The 20429-nt window shown below is 41.8% G+C and overlaps 1 protein-coding gene across 1 annotated transcript in view; it reads right to left on the reverse strand.

The window, feature by feature from the left end:
- The window catches only part of HYOU1 (hypoxia up-regulated 1), a 1290196-nt gene that overhangs the window by 79397 nt on the left and 1190370 nt on the right, over positions 1 to 20429 (reverse strand). Inside the window, exon 21 of the mRNA XM_044079444.1 lies at positions 14511 to 14595. Within this exon, the coding sequence (XP_043935379.1) occupies positions 14511 to 14595 (85 nt within the window). The remainder of the gene's footprint in view (positions 1 to 14510; positions 14596 to 20429) is intronic.

The raw sequence follows: 20429 nt of genomic DNA on the forward strand, positions 1-20429 counted from the left end.
CTGGATCTTGTCTCGTCTGCTGGGACTGGTTGGATGACTCTTTCTTAGCAACGTTTGGACCTCTATTGTTGCCTGTTCCCTATAACTGGGCGGTACGTCTGGGATTTTTCTTATGATTGGAGGGGGTGTGGCGAATGGAATGAAGTATCCTCTGGAAATGATACTTTGTACCCAGCTGTCTTTTGTTACTTTGAGCCAGGCATCTGGATACAAAGATAATTGACCCCAGACTGCCTTCAGAGCAGGACAGTCGGGCCACCTCTCAGGAGTGCTGGTAGGGCTTCCTAGAGAAGTGATCGCTGTCACCCTGGTGTTGCGGACCCCCTCTGCCACGAGGGCGTCGTCTTCCATTATTACCCCATCCTCTGCCCCTGGAGGGGGGGGGGGGTTTCACCACGTGTGTCCTGAAAGACTCCTTGGTCTTTTCTGAACCACATTTTTCCATCCCTTTGACCTTTAGGATAGGGTCGGGTAGGGGTGGAAAAACGAACCCCGACGGCAGACAGAGCCTTTCCGTCCTGTTCACACCTGATTAAGGTTTCCTTTACTTTAGGCCTGAAAAGGGACGAGCTATCAAAGTGGGTGTTAAAGGATGACTTGAAGGGCTCTGAGAAGGAACATAAGCGCATCCAGGAATGTCTCCTAAGAGCAATTCCTGTACCCGCTGCCCTACTCGTTCCGTCAGCTGCATAGGATATATGAGATGCATAGATGAGATGACTATAGAATTTAGGGTAGCAAGCTGGACAGCAACTTTGTCGGAGGCTCCTGCACCTACTGTACCCTGAAGAGCATCTCCCAACTCCTTAAGGAGATCTCTTTGCGACTTAGGAAAATGGGCTAAGTAGTTCAGCGAACGAAGAGCAAATGTTGCTGAACTGAACATGTGCTTCCCATATCTATCCATAATCCTGGAGTCTCTGTTAGGAGGATGAATAGACGAGGAAGTCTCAGACATTTCCTTCTTAGTGGCCGCAGCCACCACCATGGCATCAACTGGAACACCTTTAGTTAAGAATGTTTTGTCAAGTGGGGCAGAAATGAATTTATTAGGCCTCCTAGGGACAGGCTCCATGGTATCCAGAGACTCCCACGCCCTTTGTGAGACGAGCTGCATGAGCTCATCGAAGGGCGGAGGCACCCAAGAAGTGGAGGGCTGAGACTCGAAAGCCTTCAGGAGAAATGACTCATCCTCAGTAGGGCTTTTGGACTGCCAATCACCCCTCTGCCTAAGGATCTCAAGTATCTCAGCGAAGGAGATATCTTCAGAGGGGGACTGTGGGGACCCTTCTGACTCATCCAAGTCAGTATCCGATGTGACAGACTCCTGTGGGGAGTCTAAGTGCTTCTTCTTGCACAATCTCTTCCTGCAAACCTCATCATTGGAGGTCTCTGGTGAGGCCTCGGAAGAGCAGGGGCCACCCATTGGGGCTTCCTGAGGCACTGGGTCTCTACGCTTAGTGAGGACATGTGATGCAGAAGATGACACTGGCACTTTTGGGGAGGAGGAGAGCAGACCCGAGGTAGAGGATACCCTAGGAGACATGGCATCGAATGCACCCCTGCTCCAATGCGAGGGAGCTGATGGATCCGAGGAAACTGTCGACACCCCCAGCACTAGGACAGTGGGCTCCAAGTCAGAGGTAGAAGCCGAGCTCATCCGAGCCGAGGCCCCAAGAAGCAAAGTCAGAACCGTCAAGTCGGTCCGACTGTCCTCCCCGGACCTGACCAGAGAGTGTTGGCTCCTAGAGTCCTCGATAGGCACAGAGGACATCAGAGTAGATGGAGCTGAAGACACTGAAGCAGGCGTCAGTGCTGAGGGTTCCACTAACATCAGGTCTGCCTCCTCCGGCTCCGAAGGACCAGTATGGCTTGGAGGAGGAAAAGAAAGTCTCTGCAATGGTCTTTGGCTCCGAAGCCATTTGGTTCGAAGATGATAACATTTTGGCTAATGCTGGTGCCGACAACAGCTTCTGTACCACACGATCCACTTCCAGATCCAACAGGCTGATAGATGATCGAGAGGATAGTACTGAGGGTGGTACTGACTGGAGAATAGGACTCTCTGGCGCTTCGGAGACTGATTCCAAGACTGGGGACCAGCTCCAAAAGGAAGAGACTCTTGGCTCTGACGGCAAAGGAGCCGAAGTAGTTGACTTCCTTGACTTTGAGTCCGATGTCTTGGAAGACTTTGAAGACCTACTGGAGCCATCCTGGTCACTCAAAGCTTCCTGAAATGAAGGCTTCAGCAGGCCTCTATCGATGAATTTCCTTTTTCTTTCCTGCAGGACTCTAGAGGAGAAGGAATGACAAATGGCACAACTGTCTTGCAAATGCAGAGCCCCTAGACAGTGAACACAGTTAACATGGCTGTCTGTAACTGACATTTTCTGGCCACATTTTGGGCATTTTTTGAACCAGACTTAGGGTGCTTATCTTGTTCAGCCATATCAATGTTAGAAAAATTTACTGTTACCACACAAAAAAAACTAAAACAGTAATTTTCCACACAAGCCTTAATAAAAGCAGGCTAAATGACACACACACACACACACACACACACACACACACACACACACACACACACACACACACACAAATGTAATTTCACACAAGCAGACTATACAAAAACAAATAGTTGCTGAGAAGCAACCTTATCTAATATAAGAAGTGTTTACTGTAAAATATTTAACAGTAATAAAGAACTACGCCTTATTCCAAAATACAGAAGGCTAGAAGACCATACAGTAAATGCAAGCTACTAAGACTACCTAAGAGATGTGACAAAGGTCACTGAATAACACACAGCAAGCTGACAAAAGGAAAAATATCCTTATCTATGTCTGAGGTTTACACTCAGAAGACAACTACTACTAACAAGGCCTAAAAGAGGCCAACTAGAATCATATCAAAAACAGTATAAACAAACCTATCTAATAATACTAACTAGCAAAAAACACTTTAGAAAATTTTTATGAAAAATCTGCTTATCTGGCCTGAGCTAAATCAGAACCTCCGATCTGTTGCAGTGGCAAACTAGATTGGAGGTAATTCACAGGAGCATCATGGGATAGGGACTTGGCCTCGAGCTATTTGAAGACCGTGAGCTTTGCAATTGGCTGTGTCGGAGCCGAGGGACTGGCTCCGAACCCATCATTAAAGAATGAAAGGTGAGATTGAATAACTTCACATACAACTTTAACCCCATCCAACTCTGCTTTAGTAGCCCATTAAATGTTGCATCTCTACAATCACTCTCAAAACAGTAAAGGACTTCCTATTACTATTACTTTATGAAGAAAAGCAACAGAGTATAAATGTGGATTAGTTTACACATGACTACTGAGCAGTAAATGCAATGTACGTCAGGCACAGATCACCTCTCAGTAACCTGCAGGTGAGAGTGCCGTGAGAGGGCTTTAAGGCAATTCATATATAACAATATGTTTTGGATTTTCCATGTAAGGAACCTTTATGGGCATTACAACTATTACATATGTCTGGTCAGGTACACATCAAAGGGGGCATTATAATGATGGGTCTGATAAGAGCTGAATAAATTGGCACAATGACTTCCTTGGACCTGGATGCCATGCCAAGCTGGGAGACATTGAATGATGATTTTCTTACTACCTTGGCCACATGCTGGTCAAAGGACAGATTTCTGTCTACATATGCTCACAAATCCATGACTACTGGGTCAGGTCTAAGGGGCGTCTTATCGATGGAGTAATTAGCTTGGGTGGCCATTTTCCCAAAAGGCAGTATAATGCATTTCTTGGCATTGAGTTTTAATCCAAGACTTTGGTAACAGTCATTTGTTTGTGTAAGACTACTTGTTAAGATGTTTGTGTCATGGAGGGGGAACCTATAATAACTCCAAATTTGGAGTCATCTGCAAACATGATCAGTCAAAGGTCCTATTATGCCAAACAGCAGTGGTCCCAGCACACACAGCCTTGAGGTATCCCGCTGGTGACTGGTCCCTTTGTTGACTTGGTCTCACCAATTCAGACTTCCTGGGTCCTGTCTGTGAGCCAGCTGGCAATACAGTGAGTTATGATAGATCAGAGTGTGTATATGTACCTTTAAGAAGCATTTCCAGATGTAAGCACATTCAAGCAGCAGTGCCATTTTGAGAGAACAGCCAGAGTGCTCAGTGTGAGCGTTTGCATGTGTGTGTGGGGTGCACCCTTCAAGGAGAGTTGGGCCTTGGGCTAGCAACCTGAGCCCGTAAAACCTGTAACTGCCATAGAAAACAACAAGCACTGAAGGGTGCTCATTGCCCGATGTATCACATGGCGTGTAAATGGGAAAGAGAGAGCCTTCTTAACTAGGTACTTAAGTGAACTGACCCTGTAGACCCAGAAGGCAGAAACAAAAACAGTCACACAGAATGCAAGTTGAATTTTCAGAAAAATAACCATAAATAGGAGACGAATTTGCAACAAAACACATTTAGCCAATATACATTACACACATTTTAACCTCACCCATACAGGGAAATGATACTAAAAGGGAGCTTATATATATCTGTGTGTGCGCGTGTACGCACACATTATGTGATTTACTGCTGCAAGCATTTCACTGCGGGCTGAAACACTGGTGTTTTTCATCAGTGATACAGTTGGTCAAATTATGCAACGGTTGAAGTTTTCTAGGTCAATTATTTCCAAAACTCAAGGGCCTTCCCCCTGTCTTCGAATTTGTAAGACCCTGGATTTAAGTATATTTTCAAGAGGTGTGGGGTCAAATGACCCCTCCCCCCAAGTAAAAGTTGTTTTACTTTTGGCAATCATGAATGTAACCTACTGGTTTACATTCCAGATCACTTTTATGATTTTAGTAGCAATTAATGGTAATCACCAATGAGTCTGATCAAACTCATCATTGATTATTCATTACAAACAACACATCATTGATTATTCATTACAAACGTGTGTGCATGTGTATCTCTCTCTATCTCTCTATGTGTGTGTGTGTGGTGTACTATCAAAATTTCGAGGTTACTTACCTCGACTATTCACATCCCTGACCCAGAACAATGAAACAGCGTCACGCCGATTGCTTAGAGGAAATAATCAACATTCGACCGCTCACCATCCAGAAAAAAACATGCACTACGAGGCAGAAAATTTCCTACAGTTTTGCAAGGGGGCAAGCCGCCCTGTACCCCCCACACCCCCTGCTACTTATATATATTCTAACTCCAAGACCACACTACAGTGAGGAAAAGGGTCATTTTCCCGATCCCCACTATAGTGTGATGCACTTCAAAACACCGGCGCTCCAAACTGCGAACATAGTCTCAGTATCGATGTTTCAAAGTCAACAGGAATTGTGTTCGCAGTTTTGCCTCTCTGTCGCTCCGTGTTCATCCTTCTCAGTGTCAAGGTAAGCTACTTTGACATTTTGATTCTAACCAATATATATATATATATATATATATATATATATATATATATATATATATGCATATAGAGAGAGAGAGAGACACACAGAGACAGAATTTGCTTCTTTTTATACAATTAAAATGCTTTACTTTGTTTCCCTTCTATCACATGCCAGGCGAAAAAAAGTACATTTAAAGCAACACAATTCTTCAAAACTATTAAATGCTACACACAATAAGGACAGAGAAAACACACAAAGCAAACAACCACTGATTTGCATATACACACCCACCCACCCCATTATTGCTTGAATACTCTGAACCACTAAGTATGTAAATGTGCACCACCATCAAAAAAGCCTAATAATTTTTTGCAGGCAAAGGTTGTACACATTCCACACCTCTGGTAAATACACACCCGATATACCAACTGTGAGATTGCACAGCAGCTGGGGAAAGGCATATTCCCAATACCTGCCTCAACATGATCCCCAACAGTCCAGCATCCTACATAACACACATGGTCTCACACACACCTAAGCAAAGCACATCATTTCCATATAGCGTGACAGCTACACCACAACAATGCACACAAAAAACACCCACACAAAACTACCTTCCACTCAGTGGCAGCTTTACAAAAAAAAAAAAAAGCCAGCACTGCCAAACTAATGAGAGCTAAAATATCACACAGTGACAAACTTCTAATGCACATCAACCCTTCCCACACAGACCTAATACATAAACATGTTTGCACAAAAATACATGCATTAAAAAAATGTGCACGTTATTCATCTGCTTTTACTATACCTGCTTCCTCCAACTTTATTTTGCTTTTGCCTCTTCTTAAAAGTAATACATTTTAATTCTGCTGCATTTATTACTTCTTGGTAGCAGCCTGATCAAATTGTAATGGTTATTCCAAGTCTTTTGGTTTAAGCACTTGGGCTTCATACCGGTTGTTTTACATTAAGAAGGTTTGTGGTCTGCACTGTTGTGGCAGGACAGGTAGCTTACATCCTTTTAAAGCTGGGAATTGCTGATTGAAGGCTCAGTGTCTGCTACTCTAAAAGCGTATTAGTTCTGGTTTAAGCACTTGGGCTTCAGGCCAGTTATTCTACATTAAGAAAGTTTGTGGTCTGCACTCTTGTGGGAGGAGAGGCTGGATTCTGCCCTTCTGAGCTGGAATTTTCTAGTCACAGGCTTACTGTGCCTGCTTATTTGAACTGTTTCTTTCTGAAATTGGTGCGCCTTGTTGCTGTAGCATAGACTAGATTCAGGCCTGTTGAATCTAGCTTTGCTTGTATAACTTGAGCACTGATCCAGGCCATCTTTTTTTGGAGAAGGTTCCCCTGCACCCTAGTGGCAGGAGTGTGCAGTTAGAGCTTGGCTGACTTGAACAGGGCTCAATTTTGAGCTTTTTTCTGGTTAATTGGGTAACTTGTTTAAATAAGTTTGTCCGTTTTCTATTGTTTTATATATATATATATATATATATATATATATATATATATATATATATACATACATATATATATATATATATATATATATATATATATAAATTGCACTTTATTCATCTGCTTTTACAACTCTGATCTGAGATGTATAACAAGAAGTATCCTTTTCTGTGCATTTAAAGTGTTTTTTTGATTGTATCTGCTTTATTTTCTGGAAAAAAACCCCAAAAAACAAAATATATATACTTGTTTTCCCCCCTTTCTAAGCTAGTATAGTCCAGTTTTCAGGTTAGTGCTGAATTCAGGGCTGTGTTACAAATCTGTGTGTTTGCCCATACCTTACTTGGATAGAAGGAAGTTTCTCTGTTCACCTGTGAGAGCTTTGAGCAGCCTATCTGTCCCTGGAGGAGTGGTTTCAGCCCAGAAAAAAAACGCATTTGCCCGGTTTTGTGAGCCGGGCAGTGCTGGTTAAGCTAGGATATAAGTATTCCCGGCTCCACAAAGTCTCCTCTTCGATTTTTCCCTTGGAACTAGGCAAACTTTCAACTTAAGCACTCAAGCCATTCATTTCTCAGCCCAGCACTTGCTCAAAACGCATAGCAAGCACCTAAGAACCCTAGCACTAGACCCCCCCCAATACTGTACAAAAGGACAAGGCTCTCTATACGACCTTACCAGCCATTCAGTAAAACAGTTCACTGTACCTATCTCCAGGCATGTCCAAAGGGCAGTTTCAGGTGTACTCCCCAGTCCAACTGGTGAATCTGGGCATTTTGAGGCAATGTTACAACTGCCTCATGTACACAGACAACCCTCTCTTCCTACCACCAAACACTAACACATGCGAGAGATGCAATTATACAGCCAAACTGGAGGCTAAGCTCTCTCAATCCAAGACCGGATCAGACAGTCAAGAGGAGAAGGGAAATACTTGCATCACACCACCAGTCAAACATAGACCCATTAAACCAGCACTAGCAAAAAACACACAAATACACGAAAACATACTCAGAGGCTCTAAATAAAAATCTGCAAAAGCAACAGAGACCTCCAAAGAAGACATCCAAGCAACCTCCATCCCCAAAACAAGAACCATGAAACACATACTTCACAAAACTAGTGTGCCAAGCAATCACAGCCCTTAAAGCAAAATAACTTATCCAACATACTAGTAATAGGTGACTAAGTCAGGCACACTGATGTCCCACTCACTAGGCTGAATAAGAAGGTTACTGTTAGCTGCCTATCAGGTGCCAGGATCCTCCACATAACACAAGCACTCAAGTCATTCCAGAACAAGTACAAATACGACTCTTGTCATTGTCCATGTTGGTGTGAATGACCCGAGCCGTACCTCCCTGGAATACATGAAGAGAGACATGGAAAAGCTCTCTGATCATGTAGCCCAGGCCGGTATGACCCTGAGTAGCATCCTGCCCTCACCAAGAATGATACCACGGTATAAAAAAAATATATAAATTTCAACAATTGGCCAAGTTTCTGGTGTCATTCAAAGGGGATCCAGTGTCTGTCTGCCTGGGATGACATGCTCGACAAGCCACTATGCTTCGCTAGAGACGGCCTGCACCAGTCACCCTTAGGCTTTCGAATACTGGCCAAAGCTCTTGCCACCCTCATAGTGCCTTTTTTAGGCAAGGCTCAAAAGACAAATCCACCACCGTAAATAGCACAAGTAACAAAAAATTGAGGGTAATGCTACTCAATGCCAGAAGTCTAAACCTCAAAATACACGCACTCGAGGCACTCCTCAGGATGGAGAAAATGGATATTTGTGCAGTAACAGAAACCTAGTTTAAGGCTCCAGAGAGCACCCCAGCACTACCAGGCTACAACTCATACCAAACATTTCGGCCACAGAACCTGGACAGAAATACAAAAGGCGGGGAAGTATCCATGTTCATCAAGGGTACCCACACCTCCAGGTTAGTGGCACAGCACCATGCTTCAGAGATCATCCACGTGCAACTAACAATGGGCAAAACTGCAATTCAAATTGTAGCTTGCTACAGATCACCCACCATGTCCCAGAACCCCCATTCCACATTTCTGAAAACATAAAGGTCCTACCAAACACCCTAATATTGGGCGATTTCAATTACCCAAACATTAACTGGGAGACCTACTCAAGCACTAACTCCCTTGCCCAACATTTCCTAGAATTTATAAACTCAAACGCCCAGGATCAACTGGTCAAAACTCCCACCAGAGGTGACAACATATTGGACCTAGTCATCACCAACATGGGCGACTGCTGTTCCACACCAGAGGTCAACCCCTCGCTGGTTAGATCTGACCACAAACAAATCACTTTGGATATCCACACACCCCCCATCCCTGGGCAAGGAAACCACAGTGAAACTTTTCAAAAGCAAACTTCACGTTACTTAAGACCGAGGTGGAAAGTTTCAAAGCCCCCATGCTAAAGGATAACGCTGTCCAAGCTGCAAAATCCTTTACTAACGCATTCTACGGGCACCTAAGGGAATGCATGGATCGTGGTATCCCAAGCAAAACCAAGACTCACTCCTCCAAGAAAAGGAAACCAGTCTGGTGGACCCCTACCATAAACAAGCTATACAATAGAAGGAGGAAACTATTACAGAAGAGAGTAAAATTCCAAGAAGGGAAGACATCCCTGATCAGTATCAGCAAGAAACTATGATCCCTCATAAAATCATCCAAGGCGAGCTTCGAAAGAAAAATTGCCAAGGACTCCAAAGATAACCACTATGTCAAGAATCTTAGTGTCAATGCTCAGATATGCTCGGAGCTGGTGCAGAATGGCACAAAATACACTGAACCGACCAATATCGCCAACATCCTGGCAGATAGGTTAAGTGCAAACTTCACCCCCCCTCTCACCCCCAAAAGGGCCCAGAACCATACCAGAAGAATGTAGAGCCTCTGAAATCGCAGACACTCAGATGAAAACAGCCCTCTCCAAAGCCCAAAACACAGCATCAATAGGACCGGACAGTGTCCCAGGCTGCGTCCTACACAAGGTCAAAGATGAACACACTGTTCAAAACTCAGTCTCTCCACAGGCTACGTACCCATAGAGTTGCGCACAGCAACGGTTATTCCACTCCACAAAGGTGGAGCCACAACAGACCTAGGGAACTATTGCCCTATAAGCCTGACTAGCTTGGTCTGCAAGGCTATGGAGCGCATCATCATGGAACTCATTAACAGAGATATTGGGAACCTCCAAACACTGTACCCTACCCAGTTTGGCTTTGTTAAGGACAGATCATGCCTCCTGAACCTGGTGGACTTCTCTGAGACAGTTACCAAGGTTATAGACGAAGGAAAGGTGGTACACACAGCTCACCTAGACCTCGCAAAGGCCTTCAACACCATTACCCATTCTGGTATTATAGACAAGCTCACCAGCCTGAACATAAACCCCTACGTCACAAGATGGGTTGCCAACTGGCTCACGGACAGAACCCACATGGGATTTGCGAGAGCTATGTCTGACTCTAAACTGGTTGCAAGTGCTGTTTGCTGTTCCCCAGGGCTCAGTCCTAGGACCCCTCCTGTTCAGCATACACTTCCCAGAGGTACAAGCAAGCACAAGAGGACTACGGCTGACCAAGTTTGCAACGACTGCAAACTAGGGGCTATAATTGACTCTCTGGCTGACAGACATCCTCCAAAAGGGTCTCAGAGACGGATATCTGGTGTCAAAATCATGACCTCAAGCTAAATGCCAAAAAGTGCATAGTCATCCTCTTTGGAAAAAACAAAGTACCCAGAAACTACCACATAGGTGGTAGTCCCCTAAATACGGAAGACGTAACAAGAGATCTGGGGACCCAAGTAGAAAGTAATCTCTCCTTTGATAATCACATTGCCAAAGTGGTTAGAAAAGCCTTCTATGTGGCCCACCTAATCACAAAAGGGTTCGCATCCAGATCAAAAGAGGTCATCACTCATCAGACCCATCAAAGAGTACAACGCCCCATTTGGGATGTACCTTACAAGACACCTGCAACAGATGGAAAGACCACAGAAGTACCTCACCAAGATGATCACTGGCCTCAAACAGATGCCCTATGCAGCTCGACTGAAGAAACTCCAGCTGTACTCTGTTGCATACCGCCTACTCAAGAGGTGATCTCTGCCTGACATACAAGGCCATGTCCAACCCAGATTTGATGGACATGCTCCACCTAAAGAAAACCATATCCCCTCGAGCCACACGCTCTAGGGATCTAAACCTCACCACAACAATAAATAGGACGTGCTGGAGGGATAGATTCCTGTCCCAGAGACTTCCCATGGTTTGGAACAAGATTCCAGTCTACATTAGGCAGAGCTCCTCGCTAACACTCTTCAAGAGAAACCTTGACGAGTGGATGAGAAACAAAGTTTTCCCCGGGGATCGCTTCAGTGGCTCTGCTGGACAGAGGCACATGGAACTAATCTAAGGGGGTGGCAAAAGACAACACATTCTGGCTAGGCTTATAAATGCCTTCGGGCATATAGCCTAGTACCTACCTATAAAAAGAGAATATGAATGAACCAAATACACTCATATTATACATACCTAAAGAAACACGACTGGCTTTTATTTTAATTACTTATGCTACCTTGCTTCTGCTGTAAAGCTATATATATATATATATATATATATATATATATATATATATATCTTAATAATTTTAAGTTATGCATACTCTTCGAGTCCAGCCCAGACTGCAGCAGGGAAAGGGCCTCATGGCCAGGAAACCCACCTGGTCAACAATAAATAAATATGCTACAGTGCAGTTTATAGTTTACCATCTTTTATAATGGCATTAATTTTAACTCCCGTTTCTAGCCTAACTGAGCTGAGTAAACCATGTTTAATGAGCGTCCTATTGAAATGGTGCTCATAATACTGACATGTAGAAACATCAACAATGCAGGAGAAGAGCAAATATCAAACATCCTTCTCCTTTAAATTGACTCAGAAATCAGTACTCCTTAGAGAAAATAGAATATTCCTAGAAATGGCCATCTTAAACTTAATGCATAATGCAAGTCCTTTTTTGGCTACTCAGTCTCAGCATTTTCAGACTCTCCAAAGCAGGTCCTGAAATTTCAGATGGTTACCTTTTTAATGTGTGTATGTGCTGCAACTTGCTGCTATACAAGTTGTAAAATCAGCGCAAAGCCACCGTTATGACAGGATTAAATTAATGTAAGCCAAGAAGAAACTTCACAGCGTGGAGGCTGTGATGTTCACTTCCTAAGTTATGTTTTGCACTTAGTTCACTTAATAAAAATCGAACTGTAAAACATAACTATAAAATACGTGCTACAAAATAATCAAATAGAAGACACTAGTGGGTAGTCCACAGTTGAGTTGAAAATGGAATATCATTTATTGAAACATACAAACAAGCAATCCTAGCGAAGTATAATGAAAAGCATCAAAAACATTCCTTATTTATATATAATCAGGTTGTTTGCAGCAACGGAGTAGTTAGAGGGTGGTTCTGTTAACAGCAATAAAAGCATTAAAATCATTCCTTTAGCCAAGTCTCCCTTCCCCCTTAACACCATACCTAAAACTGAATCTAGAAAGCTAGAGACAAATTACAATCTAAAGACCAGTTTATTAATTAACATTTTGTACAGACTAACCAACCAATCAAAACATTATTAAGAAACAAACTAAAAAATGACTAACAAAAGGATCTACCAGTAGACAGCTACAATAATAAATACTAATAAACTCCAAACCAGTTACAAGTGGCGTCCCACAAGGCTCAGTCCTGGGACCTCTCTTGTTCGGTATATATTTCTCGGAGGTACAGGCCAACACAGAAGGACTGTGGCTGACCAAGTTCGCAGATGACTGCAAACTGGGCGCCATAATCGACTCTCCAGCCGACACAAGCATCCTCCAAAAGGGCCTCACAGAAACAGACAACTGGTGCCAGAGCCATGGCCTCAAGCTAAACGCCAAAAAGTGTACAGTCATCCCCTTTGGCAAAAACAAAGTGCCCACAAATTACCACATAGGTGGAAATCCATTAAGTACAGAAGAAGTAATTAGGGACCTGGGGACCCAAGTTGATAGCAATCTCTCATTTGACAACCACGTGGCCAAAGTGGTTAGAAAAACATTTTATATAGCCCACCTAATCATGAAGGGATTCACATCTAGATTAGGGGAGGTCATCGTGCCTCTACTCATCCCTCATCAGGCCCATAATCGAGTACAATGCCCCTTTTGGGATGTACCTTACCAAACACCTACAGCAACTGGAAAGACCCCAAAAGTACCTCACCAAGAGGATCAAAGGGCTCAAACAGATGCCATATGCTGCCCGGTTAAAGAAACTCCAGCTCTACTCAGTGGCATACCGCCTGCTCAGAGGCGACCTGTGCCTGACGTATAAAGCCATGTCCAATCCGGAATTAAGGGACATGCTGCACCTCAAAAAATCCATATCCCATCGAGCTACACGCTCGAGAGACTTGAACCTCAGCACTGAAATAAATAGAACATGCTGGAGGGACAGATTCATAACCCAGAGGCTCCCTTCACTCTGGAATAAAATCCCAGTCCAGGTTAGGCAGATTCCCTCATTGACTCTCTTCAAGAGGAATCTTGATGAGTGGATGGGAGATCGTAGGTTTACCCCGGGCATCACTTCTGTGTCACTGTTGGACAGAGGCACAGTATACTAACCTCGAAAAAGGGCATAGCAAAATTAATTTAAAATGGGTGGCGAAAGCCAAACATACTATGGCTAGGCTTATAAATGTCCTAGGGCAGATAGCCTAGTATGAACCTATGAACAACTTTTAACAAAGTTCGCTTTTGTATCAAGTAAGTACTTCATCAGGTTTGTGTGTCAAAAACAAATCATAATATGAATGAACATGTGTAGAGATGTACAACTGAAAATCTAAGTAGGATGAAAAAAAAAATGAATACTGTGATAAATGTTAAAAATAAAGTGCTAAAGAACTAAGGCCATGGGGATCTGTTAAAGTGTGGCAGCTAAGGAAACAGTTTGTGTGTGTGTGTAAGAGTGCACTCAAAAGTAACTGCAAACTTTAAAACAGAAAAAAAGGAAAAAAGAAAAAAGACTAGGCCCATGCACATTGTGTGCACTATCAGACTTTCCCTGCCTAAAAGGAAAAATGTAACAAAAGTGTTCAGTTTAAAAAATCTAAAGTAGCATTTAATGTGGAGTCATCACTAAATGATCACTGTATACATGAGCCACCTAAAATATGTCCTTTATAACAGTGTAAGTTAGTTCTAAAAGTAGTAAACAGTGTTTGATATTTATTACGTGAACTAAGTGCAATAACATAATTTACGAAGTGATCACCACACCCTCCACACTGACAAGTTTCTTCTTGGTTTATTTTGGACCCAGTATAGGTTGCATATGGGTTTTTTTCTGCGACTTCGAGGGATACAACAGATTTCTCTTTTTGGGATTATATTAACATAGCTCCAAGTTGAATCAGCAGCCCACTTTGTGAAGCATACTCTAGTCTAGCTTCTTGCACTTGCACAGCAGGCATTCTCCTGTCCAGTTACTTCAGTACTAAATTACTATATTATCCATGGAGTAGCAATACATGTAACAGAACAAATGCCAACACAAACCATCAAGTCTTACCGTAGTTTCATTAATAACTTTTTCCAATGTAGTCAGTTCTATTTCTGTGAAGAACTGATCATCTTCAGGTAACATCCTGGCTCCCCTGGGGGGAAAAAGACAAAAAAAATAAAATAAAAACAGAAAACATGGTGTTTAAGTAAACTGCACTTAAAATGCACACTCCTGTTTACTTCCATTTTTCTCAGTGATTCCACTGTACAAACAGTTATAATCATCACTATTTCAACAATGTAACGCAGTTACAATCACATGACTTATTTCTATACTTGGTTCTCAAATTTTAAAAGGAAAAGGAAGATGTTCAAAACACTTGTTTCTGGGAACTGTGCATTCATTCCATATTAGCATTTTATTTTGAGTCAAGCTTAGAGATAGCTTACTTGTTTATCCAGTTTTACATCTTGTCAGGTGTTGGCCATCCAATCAGTATCACTGTTTATACCCTCTTTGTAAATCCAAACAATTCTGTAACCCTAACACATTTCTGAGAAAAACTGCAATACATTTCAGCTAACACTGACCTGGGCTAAAAACTGCCAAAATTATAAAAAAATAGTCTCCAACATCCTTTGTATGTTTCTTGGTTGACAACTTACAAGTGAAAGTCAGCATACTACAGGATGACGTCTCAAACCATATTATGTTTGTAGTCTTGAAAATTACATCTACTTATGTGCAACGTTGACCCATACATGCAAATGCTAAATATTGCAAATGTGTTAAATCTGAGAACTGCAACAGGTAAACATGCACAAGTGCGTATTACTTAAAAAAAAAAAAAAAAAAAAAAATTGTTGCTCTTAATAAAGTTTCTATTAGTGCGGGGCGGGCTATTTGGGGGTTAAGAAATTAGTCTGGCAAATAAGGCTGAACTCATGAAAAGCTGACGGGCTGAATAGCTTCATTAATATTTCCAGTGTGTTGAAGCTTAGATCCTGCAGAACTGTGAAAATGCTTGCTGGTATTTATCAATTTATTCGGATGAAGTCCTAATGATTTCAAGATGAAAGTGCTTATGTGTGCACGTAAAAAGTTCTGAATTTTTTTTTTTTTTGGTATTATAGTTATGGCTCTCTGACTTCTTACAGCATTGATTTGTGGTTATTAATTTGCACTACACTATGTGCTGGACATGGGATTTTTATTGCCTAGAAAAGCATGATGCATTACAGCTTGGTGGCCTGAGTGCAAGAAAAAAAATGTACAATTAATAATGAAGTTATACTTATTGCCTTCTTAATACACAAGAGGCTTTGAATTACCAATGAAATGACCAACACAGTATCAGAGTGACTATATACTTTGGGTGACTAAACTAAAAATCAGTTGCCTGTTATGAGCTGGATCCTCCCTAAAAAAGCCTTGGGTGAATCTTTAACTTCTTGTGACTTGGGGGACATTCAGCTAAGGAAAAAGGTACGGCCATTGAATAAGGTCTACTTTAGAAGCAGTCCCCAACCTGCTTTTATATTCCAGTGGCAGTGATCCTTTGAAAATACCAGGGTGTTGCATTATTTAGCGAGAGAGCCAACATAATTTTGAGCTTAATGGGGAGATGCTTCTCGGCCCTTTGTGGCAGATAGAAAACTTACTCCTAACTTTGAAAGAGGCTTCTTAATGACAAGCAACAAGAGCCAAATGACTTGGAAATAAGCTTCAGGAACTCCAGATACACCAACACTCACTGCTAAGCTTAGATAGTTAACGGTGGCATCTTCCCCCATGACTGCTCTGAAAAGATTAAACTCCTGTCATCTAGCAAACAAAGAGGACCCCCCTGAAGCTAGAAGTACAACTGTGTGGTCTGAGGATATTTTCCAAAATAATGTGTGCTTGAAAAGAATAACTGCTTCCTAAGATATCTGGGATTAACTGCCAGCAGACACTGGGCATCTGCCCACATTCTGAAAGCAGTGAGACATTCCCTGCAGAGAGCAGAAGGGTACCTCCAATGTTCTGTTTGTTACTCCGAAGCCTGACAGTAAACAGCATAACCTATAACCACCTTTTTTTGGTATTGGGACCGCAGTTTACCACGTAACAGACTAATGACACAAGATCTATGCCCCACTACACTCAAACATGGTAAAAGCACACTGTAAAACTAAGTACACCAAAACAACATACACAATGACAGAGATTCAAGACCAACTATATACAACAGAAAAGGTAGGTCTAAGTAACAAGCAAGAGAAAGCTAGCAGTAACTTTATTAGCATCAATGGTTTTATACAAAAATCTATAGCTATGAGAGCACCTTCACAGACCTATATGAAATGTCTACTACAAGGATCATTGTTGCAAGACATTCATAACGTAAATGGGACAGTAGCAGGGTGAAAATTTGATCCTAGATGTGGCAGATGGCTTCATACCTTTTAAGATTGCAGTGGCAAAGCTTGTCTTGTGTCTATTACCACTGTCTGTTATCTGCTGGTGTGTGGAAGGTTTAATTTTTAGACCTGCATGAGTTTCCCTGCCTCCCTGGCTGTGTGATTCTGTCACTGACGCAGGTGTGCAATGGGAACATACATCTTGCCCTAACCTCTGTGGAAGTTGTGCAAAGTTTCCACTCTAATTGCTCCTTAGATCACGTCCTTCCCGTGTGATTCCTGGTTTCATGGGGAATGTCCATTCAGCTGTCCTTCATCCTTCCTGTCACTCCATCAGTTGGAAGAGTAGCTAACTGGACCCAGCTTATATGGGTCTTTGCAACGGCTACATCCCGTTATGCACCACAGCAGCTAGGTCAAATGCAATTTGTGAAGCAGAAAAGACAATACTAAGAAAGTTAAATGGAAGAAGGAAACTCTAAATGGGGAAGGACAAGAAGGAAACCTTCATATACAAAATGAAGAGGAAAGTATTTTGCAACAAGAGGGGAAAGAGGGCATGGGGAGTTAACATCTTGAACTTCTTTGATGCCACAAACCTGTTTAAATCTGAAATGTCCAGGATTGGTCATCACTGATCTTCACTTCATTTGGCACTTGAAACAACCTTAGGGACCACCCCTCTACTCCTCTTAGAGTGGGGACTATCGGAATTGCTTTTCAGTCCAGTAACTGTCTTATCAGTACTGGTCTTTTTAAGAAAAGGGGTGCATCTAAGTGGAGAGAAATTGGCAAATGTCATGGTGTAACTAGTGGGCACCATAACACTTTTAAATGAAGCCACTGCTGCCTGAAGAGAAAATTTTAACTCCAGGATAAGGTTGGCACACGACAGGATTTTCTTCCTGACATTCAAGAAAAAAGAGAGTCTTATCAGTACTGGTCTTTTTAAGAAAAGGGGTGCATCTAAGTGGAGAGAAATTGGCAAATGTCATGGTGTAACTAGTGGGCACCATAACACTTTTAAATGAAGCCACTGCTGCCCGAAGAGAAAATTTTAACTCCAGGATAAGGTTGGCACATGACAGGATTTTCTTCCTGACATTCAAGAAAAAAGAGAGTCTGTCATGAAATTTGGTATTGGTGAGTGTATTTTGAGTCATTCTGACAGCCAACACATTTCTGAAGAATATTTTTCTTTGTTTGGTATTTCACTTGAAATTTTCCACATGCAATTAAATTATGGTATCAGAATAATCTTATGACTTACTTGGAGATAATGAAATATCTCTCTAAAAATACTCTGTATGTGGAAGACTCATAGATGCAACAATACCATCAATAATGCCAATAATTTATTAAAATCCAAAATATGTTGAAAAAACAGATGATTGCTTTAGTATCTTAAATCACAAGATGAACGGAGACTTCATCAGATCTAAAATTACACCACACCCTTAAACACACACCAAAATGACGATTGCTAAAACATGGCATTGTACATTAATGTAAAAAATATTAAAAATGTTCATACTGAAATGAGTTAATGGGTTATTAGACCCTTTTCTACTACTAGACTTAACTTGTATTCTCTAAATTTAAAGTCATCATCCCTGCTACCCTCCCTGCTGACTGCAAAAGTTTAAGAACCCCCAAAAAACTTCTTAAAACTGGAGCAAACTCAAGAGTATTTGTACAACACATTGTTGGCTTTGCAATTTTTAATGACAAAGACATGCTTATGAATTCTATTTTTTAATCTCTCGTCTTGCCCACACAGAATTTGTCAAGTCATGCAGTTAACTATGTACATAACAGAACCACTTTTACAAGTAAACAAACTTGGTGGCAAATAGGTTCTACCTATATTACCACAAAATATATTAGGTCCTTCCAATAAAAACCTATACATGTTGCAGAAATAGCACTTAAAGGAATCCTTTTATCTTATGTTCTTATGATTGTTTGCCCAAAAAATATTTTAAAAGTTTTACCCTCGCCTGTTGATAAATTTGGGTCTGGTACTGACTTGATCATAAACTTCTACACTTCTATGCATAATCCTCCAGTTGTTTTTAATTACATTTTTGAATCGGCTACTGCTAATGGAAAATGTCCAGCTCATCTCTGCTTCCCAATCTAATTTACTACTGTCCTTAGTGTTGCACACACCAGTTATCTCATCTTCTAGTGCCTTCAACTACATTTTTGGATAGCTCCTATTGCAAAAATCTCTCTTTTAATGCATAACAGCATCTTCCCTCACATCTATTTCTGTTGCAAGATTAGAAATTCTCGAAATTGTCCCTTTGAATAAATTATTCTTCATATAAATGGGATACATGCTGTTGTATGACAAAAAGGAATTACTGGCTGCATTTTGTAGTTAACAGGCACTTCTAATTTAGAACCACCTCTGCTTTTATAAACCAAAGTGACCTAAAATATCATCATGTACTCTTCATGGACCTCCATGATGAAAAGTAAAATTAGTAGTGGTGGTGCTGCGGTAGCATTGTCACCTCACAGTTAGACGTTGCACGTTCGATTCTCAGTTAGAGCGTCTTCTGTGTGTCAACATGCGTGAATGGGCGTTCCTTCGTTGAAGGTTGTGCGTTAGGCCCGGCAAGCCAGCACGTAAAAATCTACTGCCAATCATTAGCGGACCGGAGCTCCGCTGTGGCGACCCCTAACCGGGAAATGCCAAAAGACAGGGCAGTTGTTGAAGTCAAATTCAAGCAGCCATTCCACTTCTTGCTTCGTACCATCCCAAATGAAAAAAAATATCAATAAAATGAAAGTAGAAATGAATCCTTTCATAAAAACAACCATTGCATAAAAATTCTACCTACCCTATCCTCAGATACGACACTCCCTCCATCCCCTGTGGTAGCTTTTCTGAGATCTGCTAAAGCTGCACTCTGGGGCTTCCTTGGTTCAGTGTAGTTGCACAAGACAGTGTGGGCCATCTTCCTCCTCTTAGGACAAGTGATTAAGCAGCAGCTGCTCACTCCAATCCTCCCCTGACAACTCACAGCACCACCAGTGGTATATCTGAAATTTGATCACCTGTGACATACTCGGGGCTTTATCCCTGCATACCATGGAGTGGCTCAACTCCTCAGAAGTCCTCATAAGCAATGAAGTACAAAGGATACTCCAACTCTAGCAACTGCTGTCCAAGTAAAAATGTCCAGTGGTGAAGAAAGTACCAATGAACAAATGTACGTAGCACAAATGTCTGCAGTGAGGATATTCTTGGAGCAGGTACTGTAATATCAACCACCACCCCTGGTAAAATGGTCTTTGTCTACAATGACAAACAGATTATTAGCTACGCAATGACAAAAGATGATACTCCTAACAATGATCATCAAATCACTGTTGCAGTAGCCGAAGGTATATGGGATGAATACCAGAGCTTAAAAAGAAGTGAAGAGGAAGGAGGATCAGAGTCCAAGAGTCGCCTGGAGAACAGTCCTATCAAAGCCTGCTCTGGACCTACAGAAAGAATCTAGCTTGTAGTAACTCGTAAACGTCTGCTCGTAAGACCAAGTTGCTGATTCTAGAATATTTCTAGAAT

Source organism: Protopterus annectens, chromosome 8.part0 (assembly GCF_019279795.1).
Source record: "Protopterus annectens isolate FY-2018-M chromosome 8.part0, PAN1.0, whole genome shotgun sequence".
In the NCBI taxonomy this organism is placed as follows: domain Eukaryota; kingdom Metazoa; phylum Chordata; order Ceratodontiformes; family Protopteridae; genus Protopterus; species Protopterus annectens.